This window comes from Vitis vinifera, chromosome 14 (assembly GCF_030704535.1).
Source record: "Vitis vinifera cultivar Pinot Noir 40024 chromosome 14, ASM3070453v1".
NCBI classification, from domain to species: domain Eukaryota; kingdom Viridiplantae; phylum Streptophyta; class Magnoliopsida; order Vitales; family Vitaceae; genus Vitis; species Vitis vinifera.
The window spans coordinates 12,783,339-12,808,860 of NC_081818.1; the positions used below are offsets into that span (position 1 = coordinate 12,783,339).

The 25,522-nt window shown below is 36.9% G+C and overlaps 1 protein-coding gene across 3 annotated transcripts in view; it reads right to left on the reverse strand.

Annotated features, from left to right (window-relative positions):
* Positions 1–24,909, reverse strand: part of LOC100244360 (protein CHROMATIN REMODELING 20) — a 119,897-nt gene extending 94,988 nt beyond the window's left edge. For 2 of the 3 annotated variants that reach the window (XM_010661870.3, XM_010661868.3), the window contains exons 1-5: positions 24,722–24,909; positions 9,616–9,784; positions 9,381–9,443; positions 9,202–9,297; positions 9,030–9,122 (exon numbers count right to left, since the gene is read on the reverse strand). In XM_010661870.3, the coding sequence (XP_010660172.1) occupies positions 9,030–9,122; positions 9,202–9,297; positions 9,381–9,443; positions 9,616–9,735 (372 nt within the window). In that variant the 5' untranslated portion in view covers positions 9,736–9,784; positions 24,722–24,909. Of the gene's footprint in view, positions 1–9,029; positions 9,123–9,201; positions 9,298–9,380; positions 9,444–9,615; positions 9,785–11,457; positions 11,684–24,721 lie in introns of all 3 variants that reach the window. The other variant, XM_010661869.3, reaches the window with a different exon arrangement.
* Between the last annotated feature and the right edge of the window lie 613 nt (positions 24,910–25,522).

Consider the following 25,522-nt stretch of genomic DNA (forward strand, 5'->3'; position numbering starts at 1 on the left):
CCCACAACAACCTGAGCAATGTTAGGTAAAACCCTTTCCGCACGCTTCACCAGGATCCGAGCCCACTGCAGCTTAGAAAATGAATCAGTATCTTCATCCACTGCAACAAAGCCTCCACACCCATCACCGATTCTTTTGAACACCTCACGACTCCACAAGTGAAGCAGGAGCCCCACCACCCTCACCCAAGCTTCATTAGCAAAGGAGTCCTTGCAAAGACACCCCACCTCTGGGTTCCATCTATCCAAAATAAGAAAATTTTCCTTAGTACTTCTTTTGCCTCTAGCTAGAATTTGCTCAGCCTCACTTGGCATCTCAAATTCAAACAGCAAGAGTCTTCTGCCTAACACAACAACACTAAAATTCCCCTTTAAAGGCCAATACTAATGCGTCCATCTCCTTACGAAATCCAACTCAGGTAATGGAGCTTAATTATCACCCCGCCAACCCACCAAACATTGTTTCATCTGATTTAACCTTCCTCGCACTTCTCTTTCCCCCACCTCTAACCAAACTGAATCGCCTATTCTTCCCGATTTCAACTTTACAGCATCTGCGTAGGACTTTGTCTCCACCCCCTTCTCCCTGCACAAAACCTTCAGGCCCCCCTTCTCTCTCCACAAAACCTTCGGGCCCCCCTTCACCCTCAACGGAACCTCTGGAACTCTGGTTTCCTTTAAGCCTCCTGTAGGGACCACTCCAAGGCCTCCCAACCACTCGGCCAGAGAATTCCATCCATTAGACAACCCCCTTCCCTTCTGAACAAATAATGCTGATTTTTTTTCCTCAAGATCACGGACAGAGCAGAGAATGAACCTTCTTGCCTCATTTAAACATTGCTCCAGCCTATACTTCCTACCCCCCTCCTCCCAGCCAAGAACTCAACTTCAATTATCAACCTCTTTACAACATGCTTCTACTCCTTCTAGTAAGCACTGTAAACTAACCTCCCCAAATCTAATCCATGAAGAGATACCTCTACTTCTCTCCCAAATACAACCTTTCAGCTTCCCTCTCATATCCTCAACCAAAATCTCAAACAACTTGGAATCCACCACAGACCAACTTCTTCCACCCTTGGCAACTTCATCTTCTCCCCGAATAACCCTCATCTTCCACCCTTGTGTTTGTGAGAGACTTTTTACCCTCTTAAATGTAGAGGGGCCTTGGATTGTACACTGTTTTTCTGTTTCTCTAAAACCCCACACCACACATTTTTCTTCCTCCCTGACAGGATTATTGATTTTGTAGAGTAATAAAAGCAGGTGTGGAAGAGGGGAATTATCGATTTTTAAATCCAAAACAACCAAAAACAAAAGTATATATCAAAAACATAATTATTTTAAAGCTAGCATCATGTCATAGTTCAATTTAGCGGCTTTGACAGTTGAACCAATCAGTGAACTAACCCCTTGAAGCCAAATTAACAGATTGATCTCAACCATGCCTTTTGTAGAAATTTTTACAATATTTACCACACCACCTTGCATTACCTTTCAGCTTTTTTCATATGGGTATGGTGTCATGGTTCAACTCAGTTGCCCAAACAAAAGAACTACTTAACTATGAACCAGTCCCTTGAAAAGGTTACTCTTGAGCTGTAAATAGAATAGGAGAATTATTTTTCTATTATGTTAGTTTCCTATTTCTGTAAATAGATAGTTTTATGATTTAGGAATAAGTTAGTTTAGGAATAAGTTAATTTCCTATTATGTCTATTGTTTCCTATTTCTTCTCTTCTAATCTCTTATATAAACTGTGTATAGTCAATCTAATATACAGAACTTATTATTTTCCATCCCATATTTTGTGTCATGGTATCAAAGTTATAGGTTTTTACAACCTGGGCATCATTCTGACCTTCATCGCCATTTTTTTTGCCTTCATAGCTGGATTTTTTTTTTATTCACGTGTTCTTTTACTAGCCTTCATTGCTGCTGGTTTTTTTTTTTGTTTCGCGATCTGCCTTAATTCCCAAGAGATCAGGTGTTTTCGTGAAAGATGTCAAAGGTTGCAGAGACGACTACTACAGCACAATCGGAGGAGATTGTTTGATCTCAACAACCTAAGGAATTGCAAAACATTCAAGCTGCGTATAGGCTAGATGGAAAAAATTACCTTAAATGGTCTCAACTTGTTTGCACTATGCTGAAAGGGAAAGGGAAGATCAACCATCTTATGGGTACAGGGCCGAAACCAAGAGATCCCCCGTTTTGAAGCATGGGATGAAGAAGATTCTATGATTATGGCGTGGCTGTGGAATTCTGTCACTCCTGAGATTAGCGACACATGTATGTTATTGGCTACGGCTAAGGATATTTGGGATGCAATCCAACAGACGTATTCAAAAGCTAGAGATGCGGCTCAAGTATATGAGGTTAAGGTGAAGACGATTGCTGCAAAACAGGGAAGTAAAACAGTTATTGAATATGTCATTCAATTGAAAGCTTTGTGGCAAGAACTTGATCATTATAGGGTGATAAAAACCAAATGTCCTGAGGATGCCGCTGTTCTCAAGGATTTCATTGAACAAGATAGAATTTATGATTTTCTTGTTGGGCTTAACCCAGAATTTGATCAAGTGAGAATCCAGATTCTTGGCAAGCAGGAGGTTCCATGCTTTTAATGAGGTGGTGGCACTGATTCGAGGCGAGGAAAGCCAAAGGAGTGTTATGCTTGAACCACAAACCTTGGATGGATTAGCCCTAGTTGCAAAAACAGAATATTCAGAGCAAGGAAATAATGATCTGCCTAAACACTTAGGTAGAGAAAATCGGTGGAAGGAGAACAAGGACAATCTCTGGTGCACCTGTTGCAAGAAACCAAGGCACAAAAAAGAAAAGTGTTGGAAGCTGAATGGTAAACCACCAAGTCGTGAATGGGGAAACCGTGGAGGGCAGCAAAGGTCTCAAGCACACATGGCAGAGCAGCCCAAAACTGAGGAAAATTCAACAACAAGCAGGTTCAATAGTGAAGAAATGGAGAAGTTGAGAAGCTTGTTGGGATCCCTTGACAAACCTATTGGAACTTGTTCTTTGGCTCTTTCAGGTACACCTTCACTCTCTTTTTGCATAAATGTCTCACACAGGGTTTATGACTCCAAATCCCAACTTTTCCATACCTATACCCCAAGCCCAAGTAATAAGAAAATTGCAATGGCCAATGGCTCTTTAGCTACCGTTGCAAGTTTCGGAGACATATACATCACACCTACCCTTATTCTTAAAAATGTCCTCCATGTACCAAAATTGTCGGCTAACCTTGTTTCCATTCAAAAGCTTACCCATGATCTTAAATGTTATGCTATTTTTTTCCCTTCTTATTATGTTTTTCAGAAACAAGGCTCGGGGAGGAGGATTGGACTTGCTAAGGAAAGGAGCGGTCTTTACCACCTTGAATCATCTCAGCAAACTAGTAATAATTCGTCATCTTTTCTCAGTTCCTCAAATAAAGATACCATTTGGTTGTATCATCTATGTCTAGATCATCCATCTTTTAGGGTTTTAAAGGTCATGTTTCCTCATTTGTTCCAAGGATTAGATATTTATGAGTTTCATTGCGAAACTTGTGAATTGGAAAAACATACTCGTGTATCCTTTCCTATCAGCAATAAAAGAAGTTCTCATCCTTTTCATTTGATTCATAGTGACATATAGGGTCCTTCAACTATACCTAATGTTTCCGGGGCTCATTGGTTTGTATCCTTAATTGATTACTGCACTCGGGTTACATGGATCTTTCTTCTTAAACAAAAATCTTATGTTAGCATTATTATACCTAATTTCCACTCAATGGTTCAAAACCAATTTGGGGTTAAAATAAAAAGCTTTAGGACAGACAATGCTAGAGATTACTTTAACCAGATTTTGTCACCCTATTTTCAATCACAGGGCATTATCCATGACTCATCATGTGTTAACACAACCCAACAAAATGGGGTAACCGAGAGGAAAAATGGGCATTTACTCAACACAACCCGAGCCTTACTCTTTCAAGGGAATGTTCCTAAGTCCTATTGGGGGGAAGCTGTTCTTACTGTCACATACATAATAAATAGAATTCTCTCAGAAGTGTTAGACAACAAAAGCCCCGTAGAGATACTTAAGAGTTTCTATCCACACTTCAGTACCTCAAATGGACTCACTCCTAGGGTATTTGGGTGCACTGCATTTGTTCATGTCCACACCCAACATAGAGACAAGCTAGACCCCCGAGCCATAAAACGTGTCTTCCTTGGTTACTCATCCACTCAAAAAGGATACAAGTGTTACAATCCCTCAACCATAAAATTTTACATCCCTATAGATGTCACCTTCATAGAAAATGAGCCATAAAATGTGTCTTCCTTGGTTACTCATCCACTCAAAAAGGATACAAGTGTTACAATCCCTTAGCCAGAAAATTTTACATCCCTACAGATGTCACCTTCACAGAAAATAAACCTTTTTTCCCCAAATCCCATCTTCAAGGGGAGATTTCAATGATGGAAGATAGTCCTTGTGAGTCCTTTGAACCTCTTGACTTTCTTCATGTCTCAACCCATGGTGATGAAGAACCTGAGTCATCCGGGTCAATCACACCTGAGTCACCCAATTTTACCATTGAACCCGTGTCATCCCCTATTCTAGCCAATGTCACTCGCAATTTTCCACAATTTCCTAAGGTGTATTCAAGGGACAAGGGAAAAGGTCATTCCAGAACAAAAGTAAGTCCAAGAATCCAACTCAAACCCTGGGAATGCAATCACGGTAAGATCAGACCCACATTTACATACACAACCTGGTGAAACTTCCACAGACTCAACAGACAACCTAGGCCTAGACCTTCTCATTGTTGTCAGAAAAGGCACCAGAGAATGCACTAACCAACCACTCTATCCACTATCACATTATGTGTCTCCTAAGCACCTATCACCAGCCCACAAGAATTTTATTGTGAGTCTAAACACCACTATCATCCCTAACACTGTTTCTGAGGCATTGACAAAAAGGGAATGAAAGGATGCTATGAGAGAGGAGATGAGTGCATTAGAAAAGAATAAAACATGGGAGATTGTTGAAAGATCGAAAGGGAAAAACATTGTTGATAGCAAGTGGATTTTCACACTAAAATATAAGGCTGATGGATCTCTTGAAAGACATAAAGCAAGATTGGTAGCCAAAGGGTACACTCAAACTTATGGAGTTGATTATCAAGGGTACACCATGTAAGAATCTTATTGTCACTGGCTGCCCACTACAATTGGCAACTCCTACAGTATGATGTTAAGAATGCATTTTTTCATGGTGATTTAGATGAAGAGATTTACATGAACATCCCATCGGGATTTGAGGGAAACACAAGTAACAACGTGTGCAACCTGAAAAAGGCCATTTGTGGGTTCAAACAATCTCTTAGGGCTTGGTTTGGGAGATTTGCAAAAGTCATGAAAGAGTCTGGGTACAAACAAAGTCAAGGTGACCACACTCTCTTCATTAAGCACTCGGCTGCAGGGGGAGTAATTGTTCTTCTAGTCTATGTTGACGACATCATAGTGACTGGAAATGATGAGAGAGAAAAGCATGAAGTGAAACAAAGATTAGCAACAAAGTTTGAGATAAAGGAACTAGGGAAACTGAAGTACTTCCTCGGTATTGAGGTGGCATATTCCACACAAGGGATCTTCATCTCTCAACAAAAGTATGTGATTGATTTATTGGCAAAAACAGGGAAGATTGGGTGTAAACCAGTCTCTACCCCAATGGATCCAAACCACAAGTTGGGAGAAGCTAAAGAAGAACCAGTAGTGATAAAAGAATGTACCAAAAGCTGGTTGGTAGGCTCATATACCTTGCTCACACTCGGTCAAACATCGCCTACTCGGTGAGCGTAATCAGTCAATTCATGCATGATCCAAGAGAACTTCATCTTCAAGCTGCTTACAAAGTGCTACATTACTTGAAAGGCAACCCCGGGAAAGAAATTTTGTTCAAGAAGAACAATACTCTTGCTCTAGAAGCATACACCGACGCTGACTATGCAAGTTCCCTAGTGGATCAAAGATCAACTACAGGGTATTGTACTTTTCTTGGAGGTAATCTGGTAACATGGAGAAGTAAAAAACAAAATGTGGTAGCAAGGTCGTCTGCAGAATCAAAGTTTAGGGTCATTGCTCAAGGGTTGTGTGAACTACTTTGGCTGAAGATTATTCTAGATGATTTGAGAATCAAGTGGGATGGTCCTATGAAGCTCTATTGTGACAACAAGTCCGCTATCAATATTGCTCATAACCCTATACAATACGATAGGACAAAACCCATTGAGATTGATAGGCATTTCATCGAAGAAAAATTGGAGGAAGGAATAGTGTGTATGTCCTATGTTCCATCAAAACATCAATTAGCTAATATCCTAACAAAAGGGTTGAACAGTTCAATGTTTCACGATCTTGTATTCAAGCTGGGAATGGAAGACATCTATTCCTCAGCTTGAGGGGGAGTGTTGAGCTGTAAATAGAATAGAAGAATTATTTTCCTATTATGTTAGTTTCCTATTTTTGTAAATAGATAGTTTTATGATTTAGGAATAAGTTAGTTTCTGATCATGTCTCTTGTTTCCTATTTCTTCTCTTGTAATATTCTATATAAATTGTGTGTATAGTCAATCTAATATACAGAACTTATTATTTTTCATTCCATATTTCCTGTCAGTTACTTCAAGGTTTGAGGTTGAAAACAGAATTTTGGTATCACAGAGCCAATGGAGACGCTCATTTGGCATCCCAACATCGGCTTGACAGTGAAACAATGTCAAACGAAAAGGCTTACATTTAGTTAACTACATATAGTAAGGAGCAAAAGAATAACAAGTTTAGAGCATATAAATAAAATCCAACAAATGTGACTAGAGGTGGATCTCACAACTTAGTAACAAAATATATCATTAAAACATAGGGAAGCAAACAGAGATTGAAACAGTATCAAAAATGACAGTTAGTTAACAGTTCAAAGCCACTCAATTTCATTTTTATTCCATTTTCCTATCAGTTTTGTAAACACTTCAAAGACAATCAATTTCTTTCTAATTCACTTTCCTCTGTAAACTCTTCAATGGGATTCCTCAACCTAACTCTGATTCATTCCTTATCTGAATCATTTTCTCTTCTATTCTGTTTCCTATTTAGTTTAGTAAACAACCCAATATGGATAATTAGCTTTTTCTTTAGAGGATGGTCTTATACCAATTGATTTTTTAGATCCTTTTTTTTTTTTTTTTTGATAGGTAAAAAAGGTGATTATATTAAAAGTGATTGAAAAGGCACAGCAAAGTACATAAAGAATTTACAAATAGCACCTTACAACAAGCAAAAGGAAAGAGCAACAACAACCCACCACTCAAACCAAGCCTAAAGCCCAAGAAGAAACACAGTACCCCCCAACGACCTTCTTGCAGGCATATAAAAACTGGTTGCTGCAAACCAAACAAAGCTTAGATGAACTTCCTTTTGATGATGTCAGAAGACCCTCTAGTATTCCAAAGCAATGAAAAAAGGTATCACCTACCCACTGCAGCAATATCCCACTCTCCATTTCCACCTCCTAATTGTCTACCTTTTTCTTTCTTTTTGACAGGTTCTAATTGTCTACCTAATGGTCCCTTATAATTCACAAAACATTCCAACTTCTTTAGTTCCCTTTCAAATTTTGAAGACGAGTTCTTCCTCCTCGTTCCACCCTCCTGGACCTTTACCTCTTCCCTCACCTTCATTTTTCTAAGTAGAGCCAAGATCTCAATCTCGAACCCCACTGTTTCATGCCCAACCAATTGTTGAAAGCTGCCAGGTTGCTTGAGGACCAATCCTCCGTAGGCACCTCCACCCTCTGAACCAAACCAAGGCGTGCCCCCTCTTCCTTATCCATCTCACCCACCACAACTTTGATCAGCCTCACACCAATCTCACCAAACTCCATTGAAGTTTCGTCCACCAAAACCATCCTTAGAGGACTGCTACCCTCTCCCAGTGGATCAACTATAGAATCCACCTCACATCCCTCCAGACCAGGACCATTCCCAGAAGGAGATGGAGAAGAAATTGCACATGTCCCCAACGAAAAAACAGAGAGAGAAATAGTACCGGGGTGTCTTGTCACTTCTGCCATGAGGGCCATGTAGGTGCTTGTGTGAAGTACTACCAACAGGGAGAGCTCAGACTTCTGGAAATTGTTCCCTCTAAAGGCAAAAGAAGCCCCAAAAATAGCCAATTCCACTAGGCTAGTCTTAGAACCAGCACTGCAGTCCAGCATAATAGAGCCCTCACCTCCTCTTTGGGCAACACAAATAACAGGAGGGCAATGGGCCGTCTTAGAACAGTCACAGCCCAGCCCACATGCCACCTTAGAAATTAAAACTTTCAGATTCAATTGCTACAAAATAAACAAGCAACATTGTACGATAAAGAATGGTCACATTTCTCTAAGAGAGGACAATTTAATCCAGTATATACTTAACCCCCTTCTTGTGATCTTTATTCTTTTATTCAAGATTCCAGAATAAGTGGCCAAAAGGACTAGAAACTTGACAAAATTTCCTCAATCTTGTTTAACAGGGCATAACAAATACCTTTTGGGGACTAATCCACTCCCAAATTGCTTAAAGGGCTGGAACTAAAAGGGTTTCAAACATTTTGCAGCTTTACAAGAAATGTTCTCAAACATCTTTCATATTCTTAACTTGAAAAGATCTCATCCATTTTCTTTTACAAGAAATGACTCGTAAGTTCAATACCAGATTAATTCATGCAGCTTCGAATATCACCTTTGTTTTAAGTTCTTGGGGGGAAACTTAATAAAAGATCGACACAAAATAACTAATCACAATCATTACTCGCATAAAGAAGAGCATAGTAAAAGAAAATAACAATAATAATAATAATAAATATTTGGTTTGAACACAAACATTTTGCAAAAGAAGCAAAGTTGAGTGTGAATGCAAGGATGTGGAATATGCATCAAGAACTACATAAATTACTCAGATTGAAGAAAGAAGCAGACCAACAAGTGAGCACTCTCAGTCTCAAGTTCATCAAGCACAGCTTCCCACTCTTCCTTAAAATTTGCCATTTCCTCTGCAACAGCCGTTTCCAACTATCAACAAAAGAATTAGCATCAACAATAGGCCAGACCAAATGAAATATTAAGATGGGGGTGAGGACAGAGAACTGACATCATTCCCTTGAAGGGTTTGTGCCAACTCTTCTCTAACTTCAATCTCCAATTTGGAAAGTGATTCCTCTTCAAGTGATTCTTGGGCCTCTGCAGCCTAAAATGAAAATGAGAGAACCAAGAAAGAAATCTGAAACCTATTAAAAAGAAAAGTTAGAATCTAGCAAAGAAAAATGATACCTTACTCTCAACATCCAAGAATTCAGCAATTAACTCTTCTATTTCTTCCTCAGTCAAAGTGACCTGCACAACCAAAAAAAAAGTGCAAAACAAAGGAAGCACGAAAAAGCTTCAAATGATTTAGCATAGAAGGGAAATTAAAAAGGATAATGCAGCAAATATGAACAAAAGACAATTCAAATTGGGGGTGGGGAGGGAGGAAGGAAGAAGAAAAGGGACATCAATTATGGCTTGCCTCAAGATGCAATCCATCATCTTGACCAGATGTCATTGATTCATTGTTGTCTAAATCATCAATGAAAGAATCACTAGAACTACTCTCGACATCTTCCACTTCCTCATGTTCTTCGTCCATCTCTTACATAAGTCGTGTTGATTGAATAGGTAACCCAATAAAACAATATCTAGGAAAGAAAGAAACCGTATCAGAAAATTAAGATAGAGAAGGAGTAGCTCAAAATTATTTGTCAATAAGTTATAGATCACACAAAAAGAAATCACAAAAACAGCCTCATCCCCATAAATAAGAAGATCCAAAAATATTGGCATATTAGTATTATAATTTTTTTTTTTTTTTTTTTTTGATAGGTAAAAGCAATTGCATTAAAAAGAGAAGAGTATACACGATGTATACAAGCAACCAAAAAACAGAAAGGCGCGGAAACACAAAAATAAGCACCCGCACCCTACAAAGTTCATAACCAATCCACAAAATCAAGCATCGACATGGAGCCATCCCCAATATACAATCTTACCCAATCCCAAAATAGATATAAAAAAGAACTTTTAAAAGAATGATCTGCACATTCACAATTCTCAAAGGCAATTTCCTATTTCTCTCCACTGGCATTAGTATTATAATAATAACTTTTACAATAACCTTCTTGTACCAGAATAGTTTATTAGTATAAAATATAATCTTAAACTAACCATATCATTACCCTGTGCCCATTCATTTTTAACAACTACAGCTGTTAAATCTACAGGCCTCGGATTGAAGAGAAAAAATCTAAAAACTAGTTGACTAGTAGTAAGAATAATAAATGGCCAAAACCCCTAACAAATACTGCAATCATATGCCAATCAGAGGAATGTGGTACAACCATAATGCAGAAGGGGCAAAAAGGAAAGAAAACCACAAATGAGCACTGCAATTATGAGCAAATATCCAGTGCCTCTGTTGTACCACGTCAGCATGCTAATGTGGTACAACCATCCATTCATATTTTGCCATCTCATCAGGAATTAGTTCTGTAAAAATGAATAAAATGGTAAATTGTTTTATTAGAAATAAAATTTCAAAATTGATTTCTCTAATAACCAAAAATTTTCCATAATCATTTTCAAATCCAAATAACTTTCTCATTTTGCTTATGTTTAAGCTTTAAGATGATAGAATATGAATAGATAGTTGTACCACATCAGCATGCTGACGTGGTACAACAAAGATACTCAATTACTTAATAATTTTTTTTGAAGAAACAAAAAAAAATACTATTTCTAGAGAGGGGGAGAGGGAGAGAGAGAGCACATAATAGAAAGGAGAGGAGAGCTCTATCCACAATATCGAGAGGGAGATAAAGAGAGAGAGAGAGCACATAATAGAAAGGAGAGAAGAGCTCTATCCACAATATCAAAAAAATAAATCTATAAAAAAAAAGGCTCAACAAACTACAAATCCCAGCCAGCGAGAGTGAGAAAACAATAAAATTTAAGTTACCTTAAGATCCTTATGAATATAATATTATATCTATAATTTTTCAACACTGTGAAAGATTTTTCATTGTTGTATAATGAGATGAAAGATCAAAGAAGATAAAAGAAAATGAAAGAAAAGATGGATCCTTGGCGATCACACCAAGGCTTCTAGAATAGAAACATTAAATTTTAAGTTACCTTAAGATCCTTATGAATATGATGTTATATCTATAAATTTCCAACACTATAAAAGATTTTTCCTTGTTGTATAATGAGATGAAAGATCAAAGAAGATAAAAGGAAAGGAAAGGAAAGATGGATCCTTGGCAATCACACCAAGGCTTCTAGAAATCACACCAAGGTTCATAGGCAAACACACCTAAGGTTTCCTAAGCAGCCCACTTATGTGAGAAGGAAAGAAAAACATAGATCCTCAATAATCACAACAAGGTTCCTGATCAGTCGTAGATGAAGGTGGATGAGTTTTTTGTATCCCCTCTTCTTTTTTGTCTTTGCCTTTAGGCGCCTCTTGTACACTATTGGTATGCTTTGGATTAACCTTTGGGCGCCCTTTCTTCTTTATTTCTATACCTTTGCATTCTTACCTATCAAAAAAATAAAAAAAAACAAGGTTCCTGAGTAATCACACCAAGATAAGACAATCACGCATTTAAATCGTTAGATAGTTACTAAATTCTCAATACTTCTACATAGGTTTATATAAATTCATGGAATTCCTTTTCCTAATAAAAAGACTCTTTCCTAATAGGAATATGATGTCTTTTTCCAATCAAACAAGATCGAGCTTGGTTCATCATATAAAATTTCCCTATTGTTACAAGCTTTTATTCTTATGTCTTACCTCATGAGATAACACGAAGATTCACCTCCATTTCTGACCGGTATTGCTATGTGGTCAAAATGAAAGATCTCATCTTATAGGAATCCAAGAAAGAGAATGCACAAAGGTCATAGAGAGATAGACCTTCTCTTTCAATATATTATAGAATAATTCCATTGATCACTATTGCTAAACTAACCCATCATCATTGCACTATCTACAAAAGTTACAACTTTCAATTTGCAAAAGTTTCTCTTTTTTTCATGAGGCTTAAAAATTTCTAACCTTCTTCAATGAGCACTCATTCTCAAAGTTCACATTCCAAAAAGAAATATAATAATATACTTTAATCAATAAGGATACTTTATTTACTTCATATTAAAGGTTAGGTTCTTAATTGAAGGAGGCCAATCACAAGGGTAGATGCAATGTCTAAATATGAAGGGAGATGCAGTGGAATGGCAGACAAAAGGGTTGGCACACTGGCAAGAAGGTATGTTATCCAGATAATGAAGGATCAACAGAATTTGGGAGCAAATTTAGGAGGAGATTTTCTTCTTCCTTTTGGTAAGATATATATCATTTTTATAGTGCTTCAAAATAAAGGTATCTCCTATACTAATTGTCCTATGATGACATGAAAGCTTCATATTGTAACATGTGGCTTGATTTGGACAAAACAAGCTTGGTGGAACCTTAATCCCACCTTAGTGAGTCTCAACTCTAATTATCAAACTAAGGCAAAATACTCAAATGGTAGGAGGATTAATTCCACCATCAAGATGCATCAAGTTCGAATTGGACCATCTAAGTAAGCACATTTGTATCAAGGTATCGTTCCAAAGTGACACATTCAAAGATATTTTAGAGATATATAGACTCTTCTCCTACTAATGCAGGCATTCACATTCTGTGGTTATTTGAGGTACTTTGGCACCTAACCAATGGTAGCATGCATGCCCAAATGCTATCAACCTTTGATACCCAGACTCGTCAACTTAACCCAACATACCCATGTCAACACAATATGAAAAAGGTGTGGGTGTGGGGATCCTTCTAAGATTTTTTTCCTTTTTTCTTTTTTATCGGAAACAACAAATGTATTAAATTAAGGATAAAGAAATACAGAAGAAGGATGAGGAATCCTCCCAAAATACAATGAACTAATCATAAAGCATGTTGAAGCATCCAAAGTACTAAGTAAACTTATACAACACTAAAGTACTACATGAGAATATAAAAAAAAACAACTCATAACTCTAATATTTGAATAATTTCCTTCCAAGCAGCCTCTCCTTGCTAACCCATACCTTTCGAGCTACACACTAAAAACCAATCAAGTTGGACCACATTAAGGGTGATGCCCTTAAATGTTGTGGTGCAAGAAGCCCAAAAGAAAGCAAAAAAAACAAATGATATCCCAAAGAGCCTTTGAAGCCCGAGCCTTGTCCTCAAATCCTAGCATTTCTTTCTTTTCTAAAAATAAGGATAAATCAAAAAAGAAAGATAATTTTATTATTTTCAAGGATTTTTTGCTTCTAATTGACTTTTAATTTTTTTTCCCCCCTTTATTATGTCATATCCAAGTACCAGTCAAAATATGTTTTCAATTGAGTCCATTATCGTAAAATTTGAGATGTGAATGATCAAACACCTTGACACATACTTGCACAAGAGACCCTTCCCCTAACCCAAGTAGCTCAACACTACAACATAAGAAAGGATGTGAGATGGTCTGAGCAAGGGAAAGTGTATGCACATAGTCATGCATTACTATCTTGGTTGGTTAAGTGGAATTAAGTCCCAACAGATGTGATGTTTTATGATTGGCTACATAACAATGATGCCTATATGTCACAACTATACATGTGGCATGCAATGATTTTATAAATATATCAAGTATAATTGCATTTTATAGAATGTGTCATTAATTATTAGGGAGCAATATTTTAGTCAAAACAATAATCAAAATCCTTATCAAAACATATAATCAAAGAAGGACAGTATATACATTCAAACATCAATACTGCATCATGATTAAGTGAATCCAAAGCATGTTATGCTATGAATGTTTTACATTGTGCAACTTTCAATTTAACAAAGCAACTTTTGGTGATATTGGAAACAGGAACGCTTCAACACTCATGAAGATTGCAAAGGTTGAAATTTAAGGAATGAGTCACTTATCATATGAGCTTGATCCTTGATAATAAGTAGGACAATGGAGATAGGGAAAATTACAAGAGACAAATATGTGATTTGGAGGCAGGTTTCCATTGATGTGAGTTAAGGAGGATGATTGTAGTTCTAAATTGTTGCTAGATTGGTAAACCTTAGGAGAGAAAAAACTAATCAAATATATCTCAAGGGAGGATAAGTCAATCTTAGAACAAGATGATTTCTAAGGAAATTTGTAGATTTTCAAACAAGATGAGATCATGGGGTTAGACTCTTTGCCTTTCTTAGAGAGGATAGCGCAAAATGGTTGACAAGGCCATTTAAGGGGCTCATCTTTCAAACAAACGGGGATAAAGCCCTCAACCTTGGACAAAAATCTATCAAAGTTGTTGACCAACACCTCGTAATGTTCCATAAGACTATCTCCTCTTCGGATAGATTCTTTCTTAGGGAATATTCTACCATAATGGTTTTTGCACTCAGCAAAAGAGATTGCTCCATAGGGATTAACGCTTTTAAACCTAATAACTTGGTAACTAGTCTCTATAAGGTCCTAGAAAAGGCCCTCTTCAAGCATCTTAGCATAAGGCTTCCAAAGAATATCTCCTCCTCTCAAAGACTATTTGTTAAAGATGTTATTGATACAAAAATTATAGATAAGATATGACAATCCAGAAAAGAAAATGGTTTTCTTTAGCATACACTCACTCTGAGAACATGTTTAAAACTAATTAGCGAATGTGACCCAGGTTTTTCTTTCGTCAATGGGTTTTGCAACATTGATTTATGGTGATGCTAAGGCATGAATTGTTGCCTCCAAATGTTTTTTGTTTTTTCTTTTTTGATAGGTAGCCTCCAAATGTATTTTTGACAATGAGATACCTTTCATCCTTCTTGTTTATCTTTGCAATCAATATTCTTAATAACTTAATTTCTAAGGCAAGAGAGTGTGGTCTAGTTGCAACTTTAAGGCTAGAAAGGATAGATCAAGAGGCTCCTATTTGTAACTTGAAAACAAAACCATGTCTTTCTCTAATGCTAGTGAAGAAGTTATCGATGATCCTAATTTTATTCTTAAACTTTTGGGATGGTTTCCACCCTTGAAATCAATATAGATAATTGTGGGAGGCCTTACCTATCAAAAAAATATAGAGATAATAGTGAATTCTATAAACCTATGAATCATCCAATCCATGACTCAACTTGTCTCAGCATAATTCTATAAACCAATTTGTGATGAGCTTCAAGCAAAATTTCGCTTAGAGTCAACCAAATTTCATTTTGAGATGGCTTGACAATTCTCCCAATTACAAGTTGGTTTAAAGTTACACCAAACTGAAAGACATTGGTTTGAGTACCTTTGAGACAATTACCAAGGCCACATGATACTACAAGTGATATAACCAAGAATGCTAAAGTAGATGCCCTAAGTTATGATAGATGGTTAGACTAATGTTTTCTTTTATTGGTTAGCTCATCTTGAGGATTCCTTTGAATAGTATGATACACCAAACATTCAATGCTTTTGCTTCACCAAAATGAAATTGTTGGTTCTACCAAGCAATATTGGTAAAGAGTCCAACCCAACTCAGAACATTTAGGTGAGGAACCAAAACCATAGGGCTGAAAATGAAACAAAAGTGGAAATATATATATATATATATATATATATATATATTTCCTTACATATCATAAGAGGCAATTGCTAGATTTGTGGATTAACCATAGGCAATTATTTTTTAATTAGAAACAAAAGATATATCTATATCAATAAAAGTTGAAGAGAAGGATGAGACATCCTTCCCACAAAATACAAAACCTGATGAAAGTAAGAGCAGACTCCTCCACTATACAAGGAGAATTATGCACATAGGCCATACACAATATAACTCAAAAGCCGAAATTAACCCCTCTCAATGTTATCTACCCCTTTTGAGTTACAAAACGAAAGTCAACTAAGTTGAATAACATTAAGTGGAACTCCACTAAAATCCACAGTACAAAATTCCCAAAGGGAGGAATAAAAGTGAAGTAGATCCCACGACATCCCTTCCATTCTACACTTTTCCTTAAAACGCAATCCAAAGCATAATGAGGCAAGCAATTTGCCAAAGAGTCTTACCTTTGATTGAATTCCCCAATCCTCTAAATGAGATAACCATCATATCTCTGATACTCCTAGGTTTCACCTAAACCACATTGACTATTTAGTTAATGTAGAAAAAGAAGGTCAATCAATTCTCCATTTCCTTTGGATAAAATGCACTAATGAGGACTAAGGGATTTGTAGGGTCTTCTCACCTAAAGCAAGTCATTGATATTTACCTTCTTATGCACCACTAACCAAACAAAAGCTTTGACCTTTGAAAGGGCTTTTGATTTCCAAATAAAATTGCCCAAAAAGAATGGGAATGGATATGAGGAATTGGACAAGACCAAGAAGAACTAGGCAATTATCCTTCAATGTGACTACTTACCATGCTTTGAGGGAATTAATTAATATGCGAAATGAGGGAGGAATCTTAGGTATGGCAAAATTCATTAATGGTTTGAGATCATAAATTAAAAGAGAGGTAGACCTTAGCTCTCTTGAAATTTTAAAGAAAGTCTATCACAAAGCTTTTATAAATTGAGAGATACTTTAGGATTCCTAGTCAAAAAACATACAATTTATCAAATTGACAAATCTTATCATTCTCAAGTTTTATTTTATGATAGAGCAAGAAACAACTTAAGGGCTACTAACGATGTTAAAGCCAGTCAAATTATTTCAAGTGGCAACAACAACACTAGTCTAGGAGTGAGAAGTAATAAGAGTGGAGAGTTAGTTTCAAGTAATCCTCAATCTAGTCATTCTAACATAGAGTGTCACCATTGCCATGGTAGGAGTCACTCTTTTTTATAGGTTTTTTTTTTGTCTCCATTGAGACTTGAACCTAAAGCCCTTCCATAAGCCCACCCCGACCCTTTCCCACTTGAGCGAGGCCTCAAGGGCATTGTCATGATACCAATCATATAGTGTCACGTTTTCCAGATCACACCCTAACCATAGAATAAGAGCCTATGGATTCATAAGAAGGTGAAGATAGTGATCAAGTTCATAAACCCTCAAATTACATTACTAATCTAGTAGAGGATGTTGAAGAAAAATGGGCTAATTATGACACCCACATTAGTGTTTTACAGTCTATTTTATCCCCTCTGACAAATAGTAATGAGTGGAAATGTACCTGTATTTTCCACACATATTAAACGTTGAATAAAGTTGTTGTTGCTACATTGAAACTTCAACCTAAACCACATATTTATATAAAGTACTTTAGATAGACAAAACTTCATTGTCTATGACTAAAAGATGTTTAATTCCAATTTCAATGGGAGACTACTCATATAGAATTTAGTGTGATGTCCTCTCCATGAATGTTGCTCATGTTCTCTTACACTGTCATTGGCTATATGACCTTAAAGTCACCAATTATGGTAGGTAAAATACTTAAAATATAACAGTGAGTCTATCCTATTAAAACTTGAAAGCCCACTAAAAATCATAGCAAACAAAAATTTAAGATATTAACCTAATCAACCAGCTTCACATCTCAAACACCTAAAAGTTCTACTCAAACTCTTAAGAAGTAAAATCTTCATAGTTTAACATGAATGGAGCATGAGGAGATGAGTGAAATTCAAGAGTAACGTTAGTCTTGATAGTTAAAAATATTTTTCACAAATTGTTAGCATTTAATATTATATTATCAACTCAAGTCAACAAATTGTTGGGTGAGTTTCAAGATATAATCCTGAAGACCTACCTAGTAAATTAGCACCCACGAGGAACATGCAACATGCCATTGACCTAAATCTAAGGTCTTAACTACCTAATCTCTAATAATATAGATTAAATTCTAAAAGGGGAGTGGAAAGAAATTGGCAAGTCGATGAACTCTATTCAACACAGTCTTAGCCCTTTATTGTCCCTACCTTGCTTACCCTTAAGAAAGATGGTTCTTAGAGAATGTGCATAGATAGTTGTGTCACCCATTAAGAATAGGTTTCCCATACCTAGATTGGATGAAATGTTAAGACTTGATATCAGAATCAAAGTGGTTTTATAAGATTGATTTATGTAGTAATTATCATCAAATCTATATTAGATCAAGAGATAAGTGGAAAATTACATTTAAAATCCAAAATGGACTTTATGAGTGGTTAGTCAAGCCATTTGGGTTATCTAATGGTACATTTATGAGGGTTATATCACAAGTTTTGCATCCCTTCATAGGAAAATTTATAATGGTCTATTTTCATGATATCTTGATTTATAGTTAGTATGAAGAGGAGCATTTAAGAGCTAAGAAACTTTAAGTTAATCTTTTTTTTTATATAAATAAAGAGATTGTATTAAAAAACCACCGAAACAGTGGCTAAAAATACAAGAAACAGAAAAGAAAAAGAAGAACACCCCTCGCTCCCTAGCAGAATGCCAAGGCCCGAAGAGCATCCCTACCCACACCCTTAATGGGAAGCCACACAGCCAACAAAATCAACTAAGGTCGAGGGACCATCTTTTATAGACCTCTTCGTCTCCGACCAAAGAACACAAAAGAAGACTTAAGTCTTTGAATTGACAGCTCCTCTTCCTTAAAAGCAACTTTGTTCCTTGTCTTCCAAACCGTCCAAAAAAGACACAAAGGACTTGCTTTCCAAACACCCTTCCTCTTCTTACCCACAAAAGTCCCATTCCACCCCGAAAGCATCTCCTTAACCATGGCTGGCAGCACCCACTGCACCCCGAACATTGAGAAAAGCAGCACCCAAAGAGTTCTTGCCTTATCACAATGGAGAAGAATGTGATCAATTGACTCTTCATGCCTTTGACAAAGGTAACATCTGTTCGCTAGAGCCCAACCTCTCCTTTGAAGCTGATCCAAGGTGAGGGTCTTCCCCCACGTTGCTTCCCACCCAAAAAAACTCACTCTGGGCTGCACCGAAACTTTCCAAATAGCCGACGAAGGGAAGGAGGTTGGATGGCCTGATACTAATGATTTGTAGAGAGACTTAATCGAAAACTTCCCACAATTAGTCTCTCTCCAAATCACCCTATCATCCACCCCTTGCTGAATTTGCTTCCTATTTAAGACCACAAAAAAACTGCACACCTCTTCCAACTCCCAATCATTAAACGGTCTAGAAAACAGCAGACTCCAACTTCCCCCACCCTCATTGCACCTCCAAACATCCTTAACCCAAGCATCCTTGGAAACAACCAATGCAAATAAAGAAGGAAAAGAAACACAAAGAAGTTCATCCCCACACCAAATGTCTTTCCAGAATTTTATCCTTTTCCCATTCCCCACAACAAAAAAAAGCCTACTTTTCACAACTTCCCATTCTTTCCTAAGTGTTTTCCACAATCCCACACCATCCCCCCCCTTGCTTCCTTTGAACTCCATCCCCCTTGCTCCTCCCCATATTTTCCCCTAATCACTTGGTTCCAAAAAGCCTCTCTCTCAATAGCAAATCTCCAACTCCATTTACATAAAAGAGCCTTATTGAGGATAGAAAGACTCTTGACCCCCAACCCCCCATTATCCTTCTCAAGGCAAACCAACTCCCACCTAACAAGATGAATCTTCCTCTCAAGAGCTCCACCTCCCCATAAGAAATCCCTCTAAATTCGCTCTAACCTCAGTCTGACTTTTCTAGGCATAGAGAGCATGGACATAAAGTAAATGGGCATATTAGCTAGAGTACTCCGGATCAAAGTAATCCTACCTCCTTTGGATATGTATTAGCTCTTCCATGTAGCCAATTTTTTCCTCATTCTCTCCTCCACACCGTCCCAAACAGCCAACGATCTATACTGCGCACCTAAAGGCAACCCCAAATAAGTGGTTGGAAGACTTCCAACCTTACAACCAATAGCTGCAGCCAACTCCTCTTCGTCATCCACACAACCCACCGGAATAAGCTCACTTTTGTCAAGATTAATTCTCAAACTCGACATGGCTTCAAACCACATTAAAATCCAACTTAAATGCAGCAATTAAACCTTGGAAGCTCCACAGAAAACCAAAGTGTCATCAGCAAACAAGAGGTGTGACACATTAACTCCCTCACCACCCCTGCTCCTCGCCTTACAAGCAGACACAAAGCCCCCAGCTACTGCACTCCTTAGGAGACTACTAAAAGCTTCCATTACCAACACAAAAAGTTATGGAGAGAAAGGATCCCCTTGCCTTAAACCTCTAGAGCTTTGAAAAAAACCTGAGGAAGACCCATTCACCAAAACGGAGAAGCTAACAGTGGAGATACACCACTTCATCCATCTAATCCATTTTTCCCCAAACCCCATCTTACTCATGACTGAAAACAAAAAAGACCATTCCCCATGGTCATACGCTTTCTCAATGTCCAGCTTACACATCACTGCCTCTTCCTTGTTTTTTAAAACCGAGTCTAAAACCTCATTAGCCACCAGAACAGCATCTAGAATTTGCCTTCCTTGCACAAAATCATTTTGAGCCTTGGATACCACCTTCCCCACCACCTTCTTTAATCTTTTAGCTAAAACTTTAGCCAACCACTTATACAGACCTCCCACCAAGCTGATAGGCCTGAAGTCCCTTATTTCTTCTGCCCCTCCTTTCTTTGGTATCAAAACAATAAAGGTGGCATTAAGACTTTTAACGAACCTGCCATGGTTATGGAAATCCCTAAAAAACCCCAAGACCTCCTCTTTCACAAACTCCCAAGATGATTGCCAAAAGGCCATAGTAAATACATCAGGTTCGGGTGCTTTATCCCCACAAAATCCTTTAAGCACCTCCAGCACCTCCTGCTCCGAAAACGACTCCTCCAAACTGGCTGCATCCACAGCCTCCAATCTCTCAAAAGACATTCCCCTTAAGCTGGGTCTCCAACCTCCAGCAATAGACAGCATAGATTTAAACTCATTCACCACCCCATCTCTAACCTCATTCTCCTCTGTTAACCAAACTCCATTTATTTTTACCCGGGATAACATGTTCCCCCTCCTGTGAGCGTTAGCCATCCTGTGGAAGAACTTAGTATTCATGTCCCCCTCTCTTAGCCAGACTTCCCTTGAATTTTGTCTCCAAGATATCTCTTCCAGCAAAGCCCACTTTTTAAAATCCTCTTTAGCTCCTCTCCTTGCGTCCACCTCCTGAACAGAGAGAGGCCGAGATAACTCCATTTTGTCCCAGAAATCCACCTAACTCAAAGCCAAAGTCTTATTGACCTCCACTTTACCAAACTCCAGCTTATTCCAATCTCTCAACAGAGGCTTCAAAGCTTTCAATTTAGAAGCCAACACAAAGCTCGCAGACCCACTAAAATTGAGCCCCATCCACCACCCCTGCATTTTTTCTTTGAACCCCTCTTCCTTCAACCACATATTCTCAAACCTGAACGGCATCGAACCACATATTCTCAAACTTTAAGTTAATCTTAAAGAAACGTTCTTTCCTTCAATTCCTAAGTGATCTATTAGGGATTTGTAATCTCCTCAAAGTTATAGAATAAGATCCTCCGAAAGCCACTTTTTTATAGGCAATAAAAGAAGTATAGACAAAAAAAGAGAAGAATATATCAAAGTACACAAGGTGTATACATCAGGTACATTAGAGAGAACAAAAAAAAAACAACTCTCTCTCTCAACAAGATCCTAACCAATCAACAAAATCAATCAAAGGTATTGAACCTTCTTTAATGTACATCCTCACCCATGCTAAGAGGTTAGCTAATAAGGAAAAAAACATTTCAACTTTTGATCTTAGGTCTCGTTATTTTCAAATGCTCATCGGGTTTTTTTTTTCCACAACATCCACAAGGGAGTTGTTTTCCAAACTTTCTTCTATTTTCTCTCTATGAAGGAGTCATGCCACCTTAATAGAGTTTCTCTGTCCATGTAAAGAACAACCCAAGCTATGCCAAATAAGGAGAACAACTACCGTAGAACCCTTGATTTGACAAAGTGTAGAAGAAAATGATCAATTGATTCCTCTTTCATTTTACAAAGAAAAGATCTATTTGCCAAAGACTACCTCTCCTTTGAAGGTGATTCATTATCAATACTATTCCTCAACTAGCTTCCCAAGCAAAAATATTCACTTTATTCAGGACCTATAAATTCTAGAGAATGACTGAAGGAACGGGAATTGGTAGAAAAAAACTTTATTTCTTGACTCCTTCCAAATCATTTTTTCAATATCTTTTCTCTCCATGAACTTATCTTGCAACCTTAAAAAAATAAATAAATAAATAATAAAAAATAAAAATAAAAAAAGATCTAACAATACCCAACTCTCAATCATTAAAGTGTCTAGAGAAATGCAAATCCAATGACCCCACCCTTTTGTCACATCCCAAAAATCTACCACCCAAGTGTCTTTGGATAATGATAGAGCACACAAGAAAGGAAAGGACACACACAAGGGTCATCCCCATACCATCCATCCTTTCAAAACTTCACCTAGTACCATTACCCACTACAAAAGCAGTCCTACTATTGAGGATGTCTCATCCCTTCTTGATTCTTTGGCTTGCTTTTGGGCCCAATTTTTATACTCCATGTGTACCTTTTTGCGCCTTTTGCCAAGCACTTCACTATATATTTTTTCTTACTTATCAAAAAAAATGTTCCATCCCTTCTTGATAGCTTTACAAACTCCAATCCCATCCCCATCTTTCACATTGCAAGAAAGAAAAGGACACACATAAGGGCTCCTCCTCACACCATCTCTCCTTCCAAAACTTCAGCCCCACACATTATCCACAACAAAAGCAACCTCATCATTGAGGAGTCTCATCCCTTGCTAATAGTTTTTCAAACCTTAATCTCATACCCTATTGAGGAGGTCCCATTCCTTCCTCAGAAAGTTAGAAATATTAAAGTGCAGTATGAGCCTAAGACTATCATATGGTTCATAGTTTTCATAGATTAGCCATTTTTTAGAGGCAATTCATTAATGAATTTAGTATTATAATGGCTCTCTCATTATTGATTGCATCAGAAAAGGGGAGTTTGATTGGAATAAAGCAACAAGAAAGGTATTTGAGGAGATAAAATCAAAATGACTAAAGCATTTGTCTTAAGCCATCCTAATTTCTCAAAAGTGTTTAAGGTGCCATGCAATGCATTAAGTGTTGGCTTAGGTGGTAACTTACGTCAAGAAAGGCATCCAATTATGATAAAGAGTTCTAAGTCGTTGTGCAATGATTATAAAGAGGCTAAATGTGGTATTTCAATTATGATAAAGCATTCTAGGCTACTGCACAAGCCCTTTGGCATTTGAGATATTATCCATTACCTAAAGAAATTGTGTTGTACTCCAACCATCAACCATTAACATATCTTAATTCTCAAAGAAAGATAAGTGCCAAACATGCTAGGTGGATGGTGTTTCTTCAAGAATACATGTTTGTTCTCCACCATCATGCAAGAACTAAGAATAAAGCCATTGATGTCCTTAGTTGAGCAGTGGTTGTTTACAGGCTATGAGTGTCCATGCAGTCATATTTGAGACAATAAAAGATGAGTATCTCGCTTACCATAATTTTGGTGTTGACTTCCTTTTTATTTTTATTTTTTTGATAAAAAAATAGAGCATCTATTGAAGACGAGGGCCTCCACCTAATGGAAGCCTAGGCTTATCTATGATGGTTGGTCTTCTAAGAAGATGATCCAAATGAGTATTTATGGCCTTTCAAAGGCTATACTATTAGGATAATCTTGAAGACAACTAGTTTTAGGTATGCCATTAAGCAAAGATTTTGGCTTTATGGATCGCCTAAAAGAAGCAAAATTGTACAGTGATACCATGATTGGAATGATAGAATACTTTACGCATTTAAAAAAGTGCCCCCCAAAAAAATTCTGTATGTATAACTCTACTGGTACCTCTCCGTCATTCCTTGTTTTCTAACTTAATAAATATGGGATCCAATGAGTAATTGAACATTAACATTAGAAAAGCATAACAAGTTTAGCACATCCATGAGGAATCGATAATGGAAAACCACATCTCCGAAGACTATACACTACTCAGGCTTCACACAACCTAGAGTCTGATTTGGTTTGATTTTGAAATCCAAGAAAGGGAAAACAATGGGATAACAAATTCCCCAATTGAAAATAATCAAAAAACATATATATATATATATACTATAGACCTTTTCCAGAGTAGAAATGAAAATGGGTTTTAAAATATTCTCATTTTCATAAATAAAACAGAATTTCTATAAATCAATTAGCTCCATTCTCATTTTCAATGCCTTCAGGAACTTCCTTTCCTTTTTCTATTTAAAAAACACACACACACACAGAACAGCAATAACAACATATCCCAAACACCATTCTAAAACACACTCCCTCAAAATGCGTAGCAAGCATAGCTCCAATGGACACCATTAACTTCACCGGATCCACAAAAGGCAAAATCAGCAAACCAAGAACTCATACGACCACAAGACTGAAGCTAAAAGCATTTGGGGACAACACACCGAACAACAACAGTTTACAACTCCAACCGCATAGAATCGGATCGAAATTGAAGAACAAGACAACCCTAACATTAGAATCCAAGTATTCAATTTGGGAACTCACCTGAGAAAAGAAGGGTCCAAGTTCTGTTTCAGAGGTCGCTGAGAAGAAGCTAGGGCTCGCAACGACTCCTCCGAGGAGGGAAATTTTTATTTTTAGATTTCAGACACAAATAGGGAGTTTTGGAGAGAGAAGGCAAAGAAACGAAGGGAGAAATAGAATCGTTCTCGCATATATTTTTTATTTTGTGGGCCACTTGGTAAGTTTCAGCTTTGCCTAATTTTATATATTTTTAGGTCAGTAGCTGTGGATGAAGGTTAGAAATCTGCTAAAAGTTATTTTCTTTGCCACCCCTATTCATTTTCTTAGAAGAAAACTGTCAAATATGTTTTCGAAAACAATTTTTAAACATAAAAAAAAATTATATTTGATAACTAGAAAACACTTTTCTTAAAAATTAAAAAATAAAATAATATAACATGATATTTGCATAAAAAAAAAATTATTACTTTTACTTGTTTTTTGATAATTAAAATAATTATATAAATAAAAAATGATTAAAAATAAAGCAAAAAATAAGTTTAAAAAAAACACAGAAATCAAGTCAAAATCATCTTACATTTTCAAATAGATATTTGTTCTATAAAACATCATAAAACGGTTTTAAAAATTATTGTCAAAAAATTTTATTTTTAAAAACAGCTATCAAACAAAATCTAATAAACCGGTTTGTTTTTTATTTTGAATTTTGAGAATTATTTTTATTTTTAAAAATATCTATAAACTCAATGGTTTTAAAATGTATAGGTATAATATTTTAGTTTTAATGGTTGGCTTTAAACTTAAGAATTGGAAATTTGAGTT